Raw genomic sequence first — 16,325 nt, 5'->3', positions numbered from 1 at the left:
ATTGGTTAGTTATGTTCTTAATATGCATATGGTGATTTATTTGAATTTTTTGCACAACAAAAACTAAAGGAACAAAGTCATCTTGATAAGATTAAAGAACTGTATTAGTCCTGAAGGAATTATTGTGACAGAGAATGTTCAAAAACAACAACAGTATAGAATACACAAACCTACCTAGTAATAAAAAAATGATAATCGAGTAATAAATGTAGTGTATAACAATTTAGAAAAACATACAGTATAGAATATACATTCCTACATAACAACAAAAGATAAGGATAGAGTACCACATGTAGTGTGTAAGATGTACTATTAACATTACAACCTAATAGAATAACAATAGAGTAAGATGCATTAAGTTAAATAAACAAAAATAGAAAATAATATTGCACAAGATATTGAAGAGTATATTGTGGATCATATTGTACATGATGTTGTGACTGAACCTGCGCAAATAGATATCACAGATGTATGTGGTGAAAAAAGATATATATAGGCCAAAAATATATAAAATAATTGGGACAGAATCTTTTTTTTTCGACGACTTTCAAGGTTTTCTTAGTTTTGATTTAGAAGTGGTAGTTGACATGTTATGGGTGGGGAACATCTAAAAGCAATATTATTAATTAATTTATCATATATTAGAAAGCTTTTAGATTTCAAAGACTTTGAAAACATTTTTAATTGTTTGAAGTTAAGAATTCTTCTGGCATAGAAGTTTAAAAAAAATAAACAGACCAAATATCCCTGTTGAAATAATCATAATTTTTACAAGTTTTGCAGGAAACACAAAAAACTTCACCAAAAGTGTAACATATGACATTTATTGATCATTTCACTCAAAAAAAGATGTAACAAAGGATGGCTTTTGGCATAGTAATAACACTGTGTGTAATTTATGTAACTTATGAGAAATAAATGACTTAGGCAATTTTTTGAACATGCCTTTGTGACGTAAGCAAGATATGGTAACACTTTGTTTTGAAGGTGTCTACATAAGAGTCACACAATCCTGTCAGAAACATGACATGACAAGTATCATGAGCATCAATGTTACTTCAAAGTGTCATTAATGTTCATGACACATCCCATGTCATGTTTATGACACGCTCATGTCACTCTTATGTAGACACCTTCAAAATAAAGTATTACCAATATGAGTGTCAAAAATAAAACACTGATAAACTAAACTGATATCTAAACAGTCTCCCTCTAGCTCTTCTTTGCTGGGTTCTTATCTACGGAAGCGTATTGCTGCCACCCTTATAAAAAATATATCCTCCATTTATCTCGTTATAACGAGATACTATCACGCTATTTCGAGATAATGACAGTTTCTCGTTATAACGAGATAAATGGAGGATATTTTTTTATAAGGGTGGCAGCAATACGCTTCCGTACTTATATGATGCCTATCAATGTGGCAAATTGTCAAAGAAGTGATGATCTTAAAGGGGTAAAATCACATAATCTGATCAATTGAGGATGGAGGCGATTTTACCATAGGTGGCCGGCGTCATGAGGAGATGATTTAGGCAAAAAAAAACCAAACAGTTTTGATAAAAAATGACTTAGGCGATTATTTTAACAGTGTGACGATATATAATCCTCTCAAAATAAATGTAAATGCTTGTCAAAGTGAGCTAGGCTGCCATCTTGTGGCTGAAATATTAACTGAACCATCTCACTATCTTTCATGTTTCTCTTCTTTCTCTACTTTTCCTTTCACTCCCCGCCCACTCTCTGTCCAGTCCATAGCTACCTGTTGTTATCCCCCTGCCTAAACATAAAATGACCAAGTTTTCTATGAATACAAATCATTGTTGGCAGTCATGACTTACAGGCGCCTAAGCAGTTGCAGTTTTTTCGGGGTGTAATATGACACAGTGAATGGGGCTGGGCCTGATTCAGCTCGTAAAGCCAGACAAGCCCAGCCCCTCAGGTCCCGAAACAGGTTGCATGACACACTCGGGTGGAGTTTTTTATGTACAACACGCACCACACCTACTGACACTCACTTTGCGCAAAGACGCACAGGACTCTATATAACCGCACGGACTACACCGCGCTCACCCACAGCTCGAGCTTCTCCTCTCCTGCCTCTACACCTCTCTGTACCCAGCTCCACACACTCCGATTGTCGGTCATGTTTCGCTGTGGGATCGCCTACCCCCGATGCAGGTGGATCGTGCCCCTGCTGCTGCTCTTCGCCATTATTTTTGATATTGTCGCCATCGCTGCCACCTCCGGATGGGTCGAGGATGAGGACGCGAAGTCCCACTACGCCAGTATGTGGGAGCAGTGCCGAGGCAGGAACGACAAATGGGACTGCAAGTCGCTCATGACATTCTGTAAGTATCAGCTTACACTACACATGAAACATTAAAAGGTCCTCTTGAACAATAACAGCGGAAATGCCATGGGGAATAGGGAACGGGATGAGTGCATACAGCCTCTGCCTGTTTGTGTGTCGCTGTGGTGTAACATTCAACATTCACATACTGTAACTTGAAGGACTCGACCTCTGACTACAACCACAAACCCCAGGCTGAGTGGAGGAGGGCTGAGGCCTACAACAGTCAGGCAGGAGGACTGAACTTTGCTCTTCAATATGATTCACTCACTTTTAAGCATTAAGCTGAGTAAATACAAGAGAGAGGAGGGAGGTACTGGATAAAGAGCTCCAACTGCCTCTTCTCCAAGTAAATGTGAGTAAATGTCTCTCATTTTAAAGGGACAGTTCACCCCCTCCCACCCTCAAAGAAAATAATTCAAAATTCACCTTTTTTCTCTCACCTGTAGTGCTATTAATATGTCAATCTAAACTGCTTTGGTGTGAGTTGAAAAGTTTTGAAGATGGCAGCATTAGAGATGTTACCTTCTCTCAAATATAGTGAGGCTTTATGGCAATGTCTCCTGAATATCATAATACACAGATCTCGTTTTGATCAATTTTATGTAGGAAATATACTAGAAACAATAAATTTACTCAAGAAACGTCATTTAAATGGTTGAAGGTTTCAGTTGTAATAAACTCTTTGTTCAACCCCCAAAAAACCCCACATCATTCTGTTTTTCATCTACTTACTTAAGACTTGTTGCATTTGTATTTTATATTGTTGTTGTATATTTAGTGTAGCGCACTTTAAAAAAAAAAAACAACTTTATTTTATTTACATAATTATTTCTATTTCTATTATTTGCAAATTACAAATGCAATTTCTCCATGGGGATCAGTTAACTATTTCTGATTCTGATTGTAACTGTAATAATATTGATAATAACTGCATAATACTGTGACACCAACAGTTGTTTTTCCATGAAAATCTAAATCTTCTCCTTGCAAGAAAGCAGAAAAAGTGTGACTAAAATACTTCAACTACTGATGCTTTACCTTGCGGACACCAATACCACAGTAAGAGTACAATTATAGGCCTATATGAGTAAAATTCAACAATAAGGATTGTCTGGGGCAAGTAAAATGCCAAATTGGGCTAGTACATCAAGGAACTTTCTTGCCGTAATGTAGCAAGTGATAAAAAAATAATTAAACAGAAGGTTTATTTTCTTGACTTGATGATGGAAGTAACAAATGAAGGAGTAAGCTATCTCGCTTCTTTCTTTGCACATGTGTAGAACCGACCGGGCACGTATGAGAAAATGGCGGCGGATAAAGACGAAGTTGATGAGCTTAAATGCAAACAAGCATTATAATTATCTTGGAAAAAATGAGTGTTGTTGGGTGGTGTTAGATGAGTTGGGTGACTCTCCAACTATGTACTGCACGCATGATTATAACCTCTAGACTTTGTTACTATGTGATAAACAATAATAAATAAAAACAACTTGTATAGGGGCAAAACATTTTTTACTTCAGGCAGGTAGATTTCTGACCCACCTGTCCCACTGACAGGTTAAAAAAAAATATATATATATATATATATATATAAAAGTTGAATTCTCTACTGTTGTACTTTTACAACAACAACAACAATAATGAAACATCAGAGCTGTGTGGATTCTTGTGAGAGAGTCTTCGAACTAATTCTAGTAAAACAGTTCAAAGAGAGTTTGTTTTAGTTTGTTGGGGGCAAACTAAAATTTTAAAACCACAAACTCACACAACACTTCAGGCACATTTACAATATTTGACATATTTGAGTCTGTGGCTGACTGAAAAAGCAGATGAGAAGCAGATTTATTGATGTCTGTCCGTCAGGCATGTTCACACATATATGGCTATTTATCAAACAGTAATGAGATTTTCTTCAGCCTCAGAGGTCCAAACTAAGAGACATGAACTCAATGTGATTTCTGTTGAACAAAAACTGTGAACAGAGCAGACTTCTGTTCTCTCACTCTCTCCTCCTCAGGTTGTATCTGTGTTATTCCACACCCACACTCAACCAACAAGGACTGTATTGTTGCTCTTATCGCAACAGAGTGAAGCTGATGGCGCACAGCTCCATATTGTGATCTGTAAAACATATACATGCTCCCTGAAAGATGCTTCTATCAGACCTCTAATGGCCTTATATTCCTGAACATTTTAGGGTTTCTATTTACGGCTGCTGGAAACTCTGCATTGTTTTGAGTCATTAGTGCATGACTTGAGTGCTAACCTGTTTAACCCCAACCTCAAGGCAGACTGTGAGTGAAAGGAGCCTTTGTTAACCTCTTAAAAGCTCAGGTGCACACACCAAGATAATTTTATATTGGCTGCAACAATTAGTTAAATAATCGATTGCAATTAAAAGAGAATTTTGATAACTGATTAAGTCAAAACAGAAAAGATTTGATGGTTCAGGGTTCTAAAATATAACGATTTCTTGCTCTTAAATGATAGTATATAACGTTTTCAGATAAAACAGTACATTTAAAGAAGCTTCCTTCAGCTATAGAATAGAGTAAGGGATGTTTTTTGCTGTTTTAAAAATAATTGCATCGTGGTGCAATATCCTCTATATCTATAACACAAGATTAAAGTAGTAATTGTTGTTGTTTACTTAAAATTAGAGCTCCAATAATAAGTCGACTGATCCAATTAGTCAATTAACAGCAAAGAACTCAGCAACTTTTTTCATAATCAGTCTGTTCTTTAAGTAATTTTTATGCAAAAACGGTGGAATATGCAGTTTTCAGTCTCTTGGATCTCTGTTTTATACAAATTTAAACTGAATATTTTTGAGTTTTGGGCTGACAAAACAAGATGTTTTAAAATGCCACCTTGACTTGAGTAATTGAGATGCAAATGTTTCACTATTTTTTGACCACAAAATTAATCAAGAATATAATCAGCAGTTTAATGATAATGAAAATAAAATGTAGTTGGTTACTTAAAAGTCCTGATGGAAGCAGTAGAGACAATTATGAGTTGAAACTAAAGAGGCTAAATCTAAAATGTTTTTATTAAATTCACACAGTATAACAAGTATTTTTCAGGCCTTTTCTGGCCTCATTTGAAGTTACAGATCGGGTAGTTTTGTTTCTCTCCACTGCTACTGTTCTGGCCGGATCTCAGCAGGACAGAAATGGTTCAACAAAAGACGGTCACAGCTGCCAAAAACCTTCTGGCTGCATCTCGAGTACATTTTTGCCCTGAGGTTCCTCTGAGCATTCTTGAGTCACAGCTCTGGCCTGAATAGTTGTGAGGATAATGTTAGTGAGCTGAAAACAGAGGAAACAAACACGACCAGTACAGAACAGTGTGCGGATGAAGGACGCAGTGAATTTTGGCATTGGACCAAAGAGTCTCTCTGTCACGGCAACATTCAAAGGAAGTGCAGCGTTCCTGCGAACTACACGAACAAACATATTTTCATGTTGTGGCATGAACACGTCATTAGCAAAAATACATCATTAAATATGAATTATTGCTCAAGGGAAGGGCGATATTACAATATGTACCAGTCAAGACGCTGAGACGCTGATAAAATGCCAAGCAGTTTGATAGCAACATTTATTTTCTATTTTACCTATTTTTTTTGGCATTAAGTAGACAGCACCAGTAATATGATAAACAATGCATTTCTGTTTGCTAAAGGAAAAAGATTTAAAAAAACAAAAAAAAAACTTCGACAATATTATCCAAGGGATAATAAACTAGATAACACAACCTGAAGATAAAGTTAGAAAGTCACGTTTTGAACAGATTTGACAGAAGATAAACACATTTACAACTGCTTAACCAAGTATGTGATAAAAGGCTAAAAACAACATTTGATCATAACACAATTTTAGCACAAATTCAATAAAACACATGGATTCATCTAAAAACAGGCATTCCAGTCTGTGGATTTTATTCATTAACAGCTTTTCAAATTAATTTCTGGAAAAGTTACTACATCCCACAATATATAGATATATAAAATTACAAGGGCTGCAACTAGGCCTACTTGTTTTGTTTTTTTCAATATTTTCTCAATAAATAATTTTGTCTAGGAAATGCTGAAGTGCTCTCAGATCCTTATTTTATCAGAAAGATAATCAGTTTACTATCATATTTCACAAAAGGTTGCAAATCCTCATGTTTCAGAGGCTGAACAGGAGAACATTTGGCATATTTTGCTTGAAAAAGTACTTAAAATGATAAATTAGTTATCAATACTTTTGCAAACTTTTTGTCATTTGACATATTAATTATCAATTAACCGTGAACCTAAAAACTACTGCATACCCTGGTAATAGATTTGGAAAATACCCCAAAAGTAAGCACTTTGCACTTTGCTTTAGGCAGAAAAAGCACTTTGTGAATTAAAACACTAGCTTTGTGTTTCCCAGCACCGAGAGCTTGCGGCCTGGCTGGCCTCCCATTAAAACGACTAAAATCTCTTCAAGGAAATCGCAAGGTGTCCATTTGATTCCTGCTGCCTGTGAGAAAGTCTTTTACTTCGAGGTTTGATGAATATTGTGGTTGACTGTAAGGACCAGACCCTTTTGCAGATTTTGAAAAATGGAAAAAACAAAAACTCCCCACTTGTAGAACAAACACATTCGTCGTGGCTGAGGCTTTATGCAATGTACGTGGGAGAGTCGGTGTGTTTTTTTGCGCTTGTCGAATTCATTAGAGCCTTTTAGTAAAGCTGCAGTTAAGAACATGTTCCTGTGTAGGAGCGCAGCCTAATCTCTCTGCAGTTTTGATCAGAAGAGGAAAGCAGATGTTGAACAGCTGGATGGCATTAAGGATGAGTGATCGGGATGGGCACACACCCAGACATTTTTACCATGTATATTACGTACAGAACATCCCTGAGCTTAAAACAGAAACAAACAGCACATTTTACATATACTATAAGTACAACAAGAGCTCCTTTCTGTCTTTTTTGACCACAAGTATGCACATTTTAACTTTAAAAAACAGCCCTGAGCTCATCTGTAAAGTGTATAAGAGTAATCCAACCCTTCACATGCAGGTTTTTTAAATTCACTGCCTCCAATTTATGAGCTCAAACCTCATTTCCCATACCACCTTTACTAAATTAAAATATTTTTGAATGCACCACAGCGTAGATGATGAATTATCACTGTGTCGCAAAACCACACAGCGCTGGAATGCTAAGATAATTATGTTCAGATTTTATTTTTTATTTTGGGAGGACAACAACCTTATGCCATGAACAGAAGTAATTGTTACTGAAGCTTGATGTTATGATTTCCATTAAGTTCTGATCAGCTATAACTCTTATGTGGCGTTCATGTTTTGTGGGATAAGCTCATTTCATTTACATGTTGTTCTTTTTAGAGGGATAATTATAATAGAATGCATTGGAGGCTGCAGTTTATAAAGTTACAGAGGTTTTTTTAGTGTTGTTGGTGCATTGCTTTGTGTCTTGTTGTAGTTCCTCATACACAGCATTAGAGAATAACTAAGTGATTTCTAGACAGCTTCAGTTGGTTTTACTTCCTGTGAAATTTGAACCAGTCGAACTCGTCAGGTGTGTGTCTGTGTGCCTGATGAGAGAAATACCTCAGGCTGAGGCAGGTAGTGAACACTTAGACAAACTTGCAGGAATGAATAATTTAGGGCGTTGGCTGATCCAGTTAAGGTGTGTTGGGTGTAACTGCATGTTGAAAAGGCACACAGCACAGTGTGTTTGGCTGTAGTCTCACCATATAAAACATTTAAAAAGACAAGGATATGTACTCTAATGTTTGTTTATTTGAACCTGGTCCTGCATGTTTACATGGATCTTGATGTGTAATCAGGTTTTTAGTTAAATCCCAAACGTTTGTGAAACCTGTTTAGATGCTTAAAAATGTGTTTTTAGACACATTTTTGTTAAATGTAAACATAAATGTTTTAGTTTTTATTTCACACTGTAAATCTTTTCTTTATGCAGTAAAACTTCACCACTGAAGTTTTTGTCTCATGATGGCTTGTAAAAGATTGCAGTTCTCTTTAAATCTGTCAAGAATTTTACACAGTTTTCAGCCCAAAGATGTACAACCACGGGTGATGGGAGTTGCCTGTTTCGGACTGTATCGCTACTATAAATTCCTTGTAATTATAGACCCCATGTGTGCAGATCGTCACAGAGTGAAAGTGTTGTTCAGGGTGTGGCGGTGGCCATGGCGGTGTGTGTGAGTGTGTGGAGCAAATGGACAGCTTGTCTCTCCCTCTCTCTCCATATCAGCTTGAACTTCACTAACCTTGTGGAATGTGCCGTCATGATGAGTTCATGCTGCTGGTGGTGAGAGAGAGATCAGCAGCGCTGCAGCAGCACAGACTGAAGACCATGTAGACACATTGCACAACAGATGACTCACTTATTTCCAGAAACAAAGCACAAACAGAATTATACGGAAAATGTAATGCAATAAACAGTTACTGCTTTAATTTGTATGCCTCTAAAGAAGTGCATAGATTTGGTTTTGTCATGTTAATGGTGTAATAACAAAAAAGACAAAGACAAAGAAATGCTAAGTATTAATAGGGGTTGTACCGTATATACTTTTTTTTTTTTAAGTTTTGCGGTTGCAATGCTAACTTTTTGATTTCATTAAAATAGGGAATTTAAACAAAACTGCACTTAAAAAAACATTGTTCCTTTTTTATTGGTGCCTTTTGTGTGTCTTAATTTTAATCATTTCATCAAGCAATATGATGTATTTTAGCAGTATACTGATAGCAGAATGAAGGCCGTCAATAATAATAACAAAAATATCGCAATTTTAAACAAAGTTATTGCAAAATTTCCCCATGCGCTTAGTATAAATGCACTGACCCTAAATCACCTTTAGTTTCCTTTATAGATACTTTCTAAAAAAAAGTGTTGTAATTGCATCTTTAACACAAAAAAACTGCTCTTTACTTTAGTGTCAGATGTTCATTTCTGGTGTCTGTGATCTGTTCCTAAATTTATAAAAATGTATTTTAAGGTTTTTCCTCCAACATGTGACTTATCTGTTTTTTTGTTTGTGTTGAAACTGCAGCTTGGGCTCAGGCAGTGGCTGCTCTCATGATCATCGGCCTCCTCATCCTCATCGTCGCCTTCATCATCTCCTGCGTGGCTCTGTGCTGCACGCTCAACATCACTCTGCTGCCCGTTATAGGAGTCATGCTGATCGTTGTTGGTAAGAAACTGGCAGACACACACTCACAAACACATGCATGCAAATATATATATTTTATCTGCATGTATGACGCCTAATTCATTTAAACTAGAGATGTTTGCAATACAGTCAGGTGAAGTTGGCAGTAGACGAAAATAACCTCTGCTTCAGTTGAAATGAGCTTTCACTACACAAACAGCAACACTTTCAGAAGAATAACTGCAACTGACAATAGAGAACATAGAACATGTTTATGCTTGCATGTGTCAGCGATTTAACTCAAACTTCAGGGAGCAGCCTCAGGGCAACGGTTGTATTCAAGGATCAATTTACCTAAAATTACAAAATGCAAACATATTTTGCCACTTAACACTATTAATTAAGCTTAGGTGTGCAGATATGATCTCCTTTCACAGTGAGATCTGCGGATTATGCTGAGAGGTCAGGATGTTTCTAGACACATACATTGTTGCTGAGTTACTTAAATCAAATTTTCTAATGGTTTGGGTCACACAAACGGCATTTTTCAGTAAGTAAAACAGAGAACTTTCTTCATAACTTGTTTGTTTCAAACTTAAGTTTGAATACTCGTACAACGGTTTGTATGATATCTTATGGAAAGTTCAGCACCATGTTTCGTGCGTTATTCTATGAATGTCCAGCAACACAGTCGATTTGCTGTTTCCCTGCAAGCTCCTGCAGTGCAGAACACTATACAGACATTGTCACTCTTTATACCACGACACCTGACCTCCTCCTTTGAGGCAGTCCCACAATTAAGTGGGTTTTATATGTACTATTGTGCTTTTGTTTTCTTGGGTACTGTTTAAGTGTGTTCAACTATATAATATATAATATAATATATTACAAATCCCAAAATAGTACCTTACTTTGAAGAACATAATCAAGTTTTTCTGATGAAGAAGCCTTTTTTCATTGAACAGAAGAAGCCAAAGTTCTCAAATGTGAAATGTTGTCTAGACAAAGCAACCATTCAGGAATTTAACCAAAATAAAATGGTCTTAAATCAACATAATTACAATTTGAATCAGTTGATAACTGATTCAAGAAAAAGTAAACAACTGTAAATCAGAAACTTAAATTGAAATTAAAGTTTCAATACTTCATACTGTACATACTCATTATGATGCTACCAAAACTTTTTTTTATTAAATTGATTTTGTAAGAGCATGTGGAGGCTAGTTTTGTGTTGATTCTCGTGAAAACAAATACAGATTGTGATTAAATTGGACAAATGAGACATCAAGATGAGGCAGAGAGAATGTGTCAGACAGGAGCAGTGAAAGAAAGGACGCGTCTTAAGTGGAAGCCATTAGGGAAGGGAAACCTAACCTTAATTCTCAAGAAATAAGAAGAACACGATGATCAGTGTTTGCCGTAACAAGGAGAAGACGTCAGAGAAAAAGGGAGAAGGAGGCCGAAAGTTAGACATTCGCTGTGGGAGGAGGGAAGGGCGAGGTTTAGCTGTGACCATGGGAACAGCTGGTTTAGTCTGTTTGGGACTGACTCACCCCACAGAGAGTCTGAGAACATGGGACGGAGCCAGACACACACACATTGATACACACAGTTTTCACTGACAGGTGAAACAGCCAGTCATAATTTATAGGTACCACACAGTGATGTCTGTTTATATGCGCTGGAGGGAGTTCAGTGTAGTTTGTATTGGCTTCACAGTGCTCTGGCTACAGAGGAATTTGGTGGCACGAAATGACTCCAGTATCAGTTAGAGTCTTGGAAGAAAAGAATAAGAGGGATTATAAAAGAATAATTGGATTAAAAGTACACTTAAAGTATCCCACTGCTGTGCCAGCAGTCTTTTCAGTTTTCAAGCAGAACTTAATCCCACTTTTTAACAGTATCACATTAAGTATATTCCCTTAGGAAATGTTTCAGCTTTTAAATGAAGCTATATGATGTGAAAAAACTTATTGGAACACTGAAAATTATAAAAAGATTTGCAGGTTTTCCTGAAATTCAGTTAAAATTTGGGACACATTCAGATGCAAACCTGGCTACTGAATGAAACGTTCAGTCTCAAGACTCAGTGTCGTTATGGCTGCACCACTCCTTAAAAAATAAATAATTAAGACACATTTCCAAACTTACCCCAGATATAAAGGTAGCTTTGATACATTTTGTACGTACGTTTTGTGGTTGCACAGAACAAGTTTTTGATGACTGACCTACATCAGTACATCAGTGGGGTTAAAAAGTCTGAAAGTCTGACATAAAACATTCTGATTTTATTTTGTTTCTCGGTTAAAAACATGTGAAGTGATGGCTAACAGTAAAAATACTCAAGATGTTGTTTTCCAAGAAGTAAATCTGTGATTTTGACACTAATCCCTCAATCTTCAACTGTCAAAAGTGGTTGATACCTGTCACAGGCATCTTTTGTTTCTTTTCAAACCATATTAACATAACATAGCAATAGAGACAATGCACTCAGGATAGGGAAGTAATGTGAAGTATTTGTTGTAGTTAAAATAAAGTATGGTGCTTTAACTCCTGTCCTGATCTAACAGGGCAAAGAATCTGATGACGTTTTTCAGGGTGATTCTGATTAAATCAAACCTTTGTGATCAATAGAACAGTTTCTGTTTGTTGATGAACACCTGACTCACTGCCTGCCCTGCCTTTGCCTGAGGGCGTACAGGGCTACAGTTAAAGAAGAGTGATCACAGAACAAAGCAGTGTCAGCTTTCTTGAGAATATAAGTCAGGAAATTGTTGCGTTGCAGTGACTGATCTGATCGCTGTCCGTTATTACTGACTCATCTCAATTACAGATGGCGATATGTTGATGTAACTCTTACACTCTCATGTTAAGTAATTTTCGCACCCTGCTGTGAGTATCAGTCTGTTTGTCTGAACTATAAGGTCACGTCTCTGTCTTTGTCTCCCTGCAGTGGTTCTCCAGATCATTGCTCTCATCATCTACCCTGTTAGATTCAATGATGAGATATTCGAGGGCAACTATTACTACACCTGGGCCTACGGCTTCGGCTGGGGCGCCACCATCCTCTGCATCGGCTGCGCTGTCCTCTTCTGCTGCCTGCCACGCTACGAGGACGAGCTGACCGGCCTGGCGAAGACCAAATACATCTATTCCAGCGCTTAAAGACAAAACCTACACCCAATTACAGACATTTCCACTCTCCACTCTGAGACGGATCTGCGCTGGATAGTGAACATTTGTACCATTTCACCAAAGATCCACAATGGCTCAGTTCAGCTAGATTTGGTTCAGCAGTGGAAAAAAACCCCTCTCTTCTACCATTCAAGAGCAAATTCAGATGCAAAGGGGTGATTCTTCCTGGAAGTGGACTGTGATTGGATGTCGCACCTGCTTTAATGTACAGACCTCTATTTTCGACATCATAAAAAATAGTTTTTACCATGGTGTTTTTTCACATCCTGCAATTGAGTGAGACATATTCCTCATTTTATCTGTACTTTGTACCAGTAATTCTCAATGCAAGACCACCCAAGTGCACTTAACCTAAGGGATGTCATTATGTGTAAAGCATAGCTTTTGCCTGATTTATTTTAGATCTTTTAAAACCTTGGTTGAAGAGTAATTCACACTACAATTTGCACGGGATGCAAAAAGGAATCATTAATCATAATTTGTCTCCTGTGTTAAAATATGCTGTTTCCTCAGTTCATGGTGTGTCTTTTATTGTGTATGCGGTTGTGTTTAAGGTGAGAAGGAAGCAAAGGCTCGGAGTCAGAAGCTGAATGTAATCTATGGAAATTTAGTTGTGTTTGCACCTTTTTTATGCATTTTTTGATAATTCCTATTTTTCTGTTTGTCTCTAGTTTTGTATTCTTATTAACATATTACCAAAAGGGATAAAACTGTGGGAGTTTGCTGTGATGTCTTCGTATCTGTTCTAAACTCTACTAATAATACACTTGATGAGTAAACACAGTGTGTGATGGGTGATTGACTTGGCGGCAGTTGTTCCTTCTCTGTCACTCTTAACTGGAAGCGTATTTTCATTCATTTTTATCAAGCTTTATGATTAATCTGTTTCATGCTAATTTTGAAATCGGGTTAAAGTTTTGGCTTAAAGGGACAGTTTACCCTAAAATAAAAAAAACACATTTTACTTCTTACCTTGAGTGCTATTTATCAGTCTAGATTTTTCTGGTGTGAGTTGCAGAGTTTTGGAGATATTGTCCGTAGAGATGTTTGCCTTCTCTAAAATGTAATGGAACTAGATGGCACTTTGCTTGTGTACTTAAAGAGCCAAAAAAATGCATTGGAAGAGTCTCCTTTCAGAAATTATGACCTGGTTACTCAAGATAATCCACACACTTTGTTGTGCGCAGTTTCATGTCGGAACTATGTTTTTCCTATTGCATTTCCTACATGAAACTGCTCACAACAAAGTCTATGGCTTATCTTGAGTAGCCAGGTCATGATTTCTGGAAAGAGGCTTTTCAAATGCATTTTCTTTGGCCCTTTGAGCACCAAAAGCCGAGCCGAGTGCCACCTAGTTCCATTATATTCGAGAGATTGTAGCAGACATCTCTATGGCCGATATCTCCAATACTCAGCTCATACAAAAAAAAAGATTGATAAAAAGCATTTCAGGTAAGATGTTCAACGTGTTTATGAATTTTGGGCACGCTGTCGCTTTTAAAGGGAACAATATAAGTTCAGAATCTCAAGTTTTTATTTTCTTGTTGCCTCAAAGTAAAATACTCTAGAGAGAGAAGAAAGATTAAGAGTTTTTAGTCACAGAAAGATGACCAAATGTGTTTTCTAAAACCCTTCATAAGTCTTTATAATGCTCTTTTGACTAACCATCTGCTGGTTCGATGATACACTGAGACCAAGGTGTACAATGTTCAGACATACTGTGTGTAAAACGTGTGCCTTAGCTCGTTTACATGTTGTTTTGTTAAATGTCCCATCAAACTGGTCAGTCTGGTTTTACTGACTCATGCTTGATCCCAGTCATCAATTCTGTTCATGCCAAGACCAACTTCATGCCCAAACAAGCCAACCAAGGTATATTGTTTGCAGTTTTGCATGAAAGAGAACTGTGTCGATAATAAATTATAACAATTTGACAGTTGGACTGATCTTAGATTTGTTAGAAAAGTTCCTGATAATGCTTTTATCATCTGCCTTGGAGTCTTTCAAGTTGTTATACAACAAATGGCTGCATGAATAACTTTTAGTAGAAGTTTTAACTGAGGGTTGGAACAGATTCAGGCAGGTTAACACTTGAAGAAACTGCCAGCATGTCTCGAAGGTGAGGGGAAATAACAGCTTTTACTTACGGGCATGAATTTCTCTTTGCGCTAGCTTTTTCCGACATTATCCGTCACTGTTTGTTTTTATAATATACTATAGAGAATGTCTTGTTAGCTTTCATCCTCCTCTGGAAATCACCCAGCTGTTCTTCTGCTGTAGTCAGAATTTATTATTTTTGGTAGTCTATGTATTTTTATGCAATAAAAGTTTCTTTTTTTGAAGGGTTACACTTCTTGACTTTTTCTTTTACAATGCATTTACCATGTTTATGTTTGGAGGGATAAAGACGGAGAGGAACAGGAAGATGGAGAAAGTGCATTGACATTGAAAATGAACACATTTCTAGAGGGCTACTGTAAATAAATATATAAACGCCTGAAACTGATCCAAATCTTTATGCAAGTTTGAGTTATTTATTTACAATGTCAGTGAGGTCGGGAAGATAATGCCAATCGCAACCTGCATGCAAATGATGTTCCTGTCTCAGTGTTTGCACTCAGACTCATAAGGGGTTGTCAACACACACACACACACACACACACAGGCACATACTTGATAAGCACCACAGAGCTCCACAGTTGTGAGTCATGAATTATGACATGCACACACACCCAGAGAGCCACACCCTGGGACAGGCCTGTGTGAGAATTAGACTTTGCTCAGCATGTCTTGACAGCTCTTGTTTCTCTGTGAAAGAGGGTGGAGAGAAAAGAGTGCTCAAGAGAGAGGGCAGGGACGGGAGAGTGAGAGAGAGATAGAAAATGGCACAAGGGCGAGAAATATAGTGTGAGGAAGAAGAAGACAGACAGTAAGGAAAAGTTAAACTAAGGACATAAACAAGCAAGAACACAATAGACACTAAAGTTGCAATTCTTTCCCCATTGCACATGTTCTTGTTGTGTCCTGTCCCATTTTACTTAGAGAAAGAAAACTGACACTCTCATTGTTCATGTTCAAGCATGTAGCTCCTCTAGCAACTACAGGGATACGGTATATAATATATCCCTCTACTAGAGACTCACACACGAAAAGGCCAACTCATATGAGGATATACGGGCCCGAAAACGTTATCTAAATGAAACCATCTGAGAAATTTAGAGGGGAAATCACCCTTCAGTGTTTTTAATGTCAAATTTGAATAGCAACTTATAACTATAGCTGTCAGATAAATGTAGCACAGTAGGAGTAAAGTGTGATGTAAAACAAAAAAGTACAAGTAGGCTTCATCAGGACTGTACTTAAAATAATGAGTAGGATTAGAGTACAACAATCAAAGTTGGCCTCTCCTCCGGGGCTCAATTATATTAAATTAGCCAGTGAGTTTAGTAATGCCTTCAGTTGAGCTACCAAACAGGTATACACAGAGTCAATCAGGCCATGCCAGAAATAAAAAGCATAGAGAAAACACAGGGCAGCGTCTCTGTAGATACAGACACCACACACTTCTAGAGAGTCAAAGCTGATGATTGAGAGGAAGT

At 37.2% G+C, this 16,325-nt stretch overlaps 1 protein-coding gene across 1 annotated transcript; it reads left to right on the top strand.

The window, feature by feature from the left end:
- The first annotated feature begins 1,949 nt into the window (after positions 1 to 1,949).
- On the top strand, positions 1,950 to 15,068 carry perp (p53 apoptosis effector related to pmp22). The gene is made up of 3 exons (XM_059359546.1): positions 1,950 to 2,351; positions 9,433 to 9,573; positions 12,485 to 15,068. The coding sequence occupies exons 1-3, from the start codon at positions 2,147 to 2,149 to the stop codon at positions 12,694 to 12,696; spliced, it is 558 nt and encodes a 185-aa protein (XP_059215529.1). The 5' UTR covers positions 1,950 to 2,146; the 3' UTR covers positions 12,697 to 15,068.
- Positions 15,069 to 16,325: the final 1,257 nt, after the last annotated feature.

The sequence above is a fragment of the Centropristis striata genome, chromosome 20 (genome assembly GCF_030273125.1).
Source record: "Centropristis striata isolate RG_2023a ecotype Rhode Island chromosome 20, C.striata_1.0, whole genome shotgun sequence".
Taxonomy (NCBI): domain Eukaryota; kingdom Metazoa; phylum Chordata; class Actinopteri; order Perciformes; family Serranidae; genus Centropristis; species Centropristis striata.
This window is presented reverse-complemented; position numbering and strand designations above follow the sequence as displayed.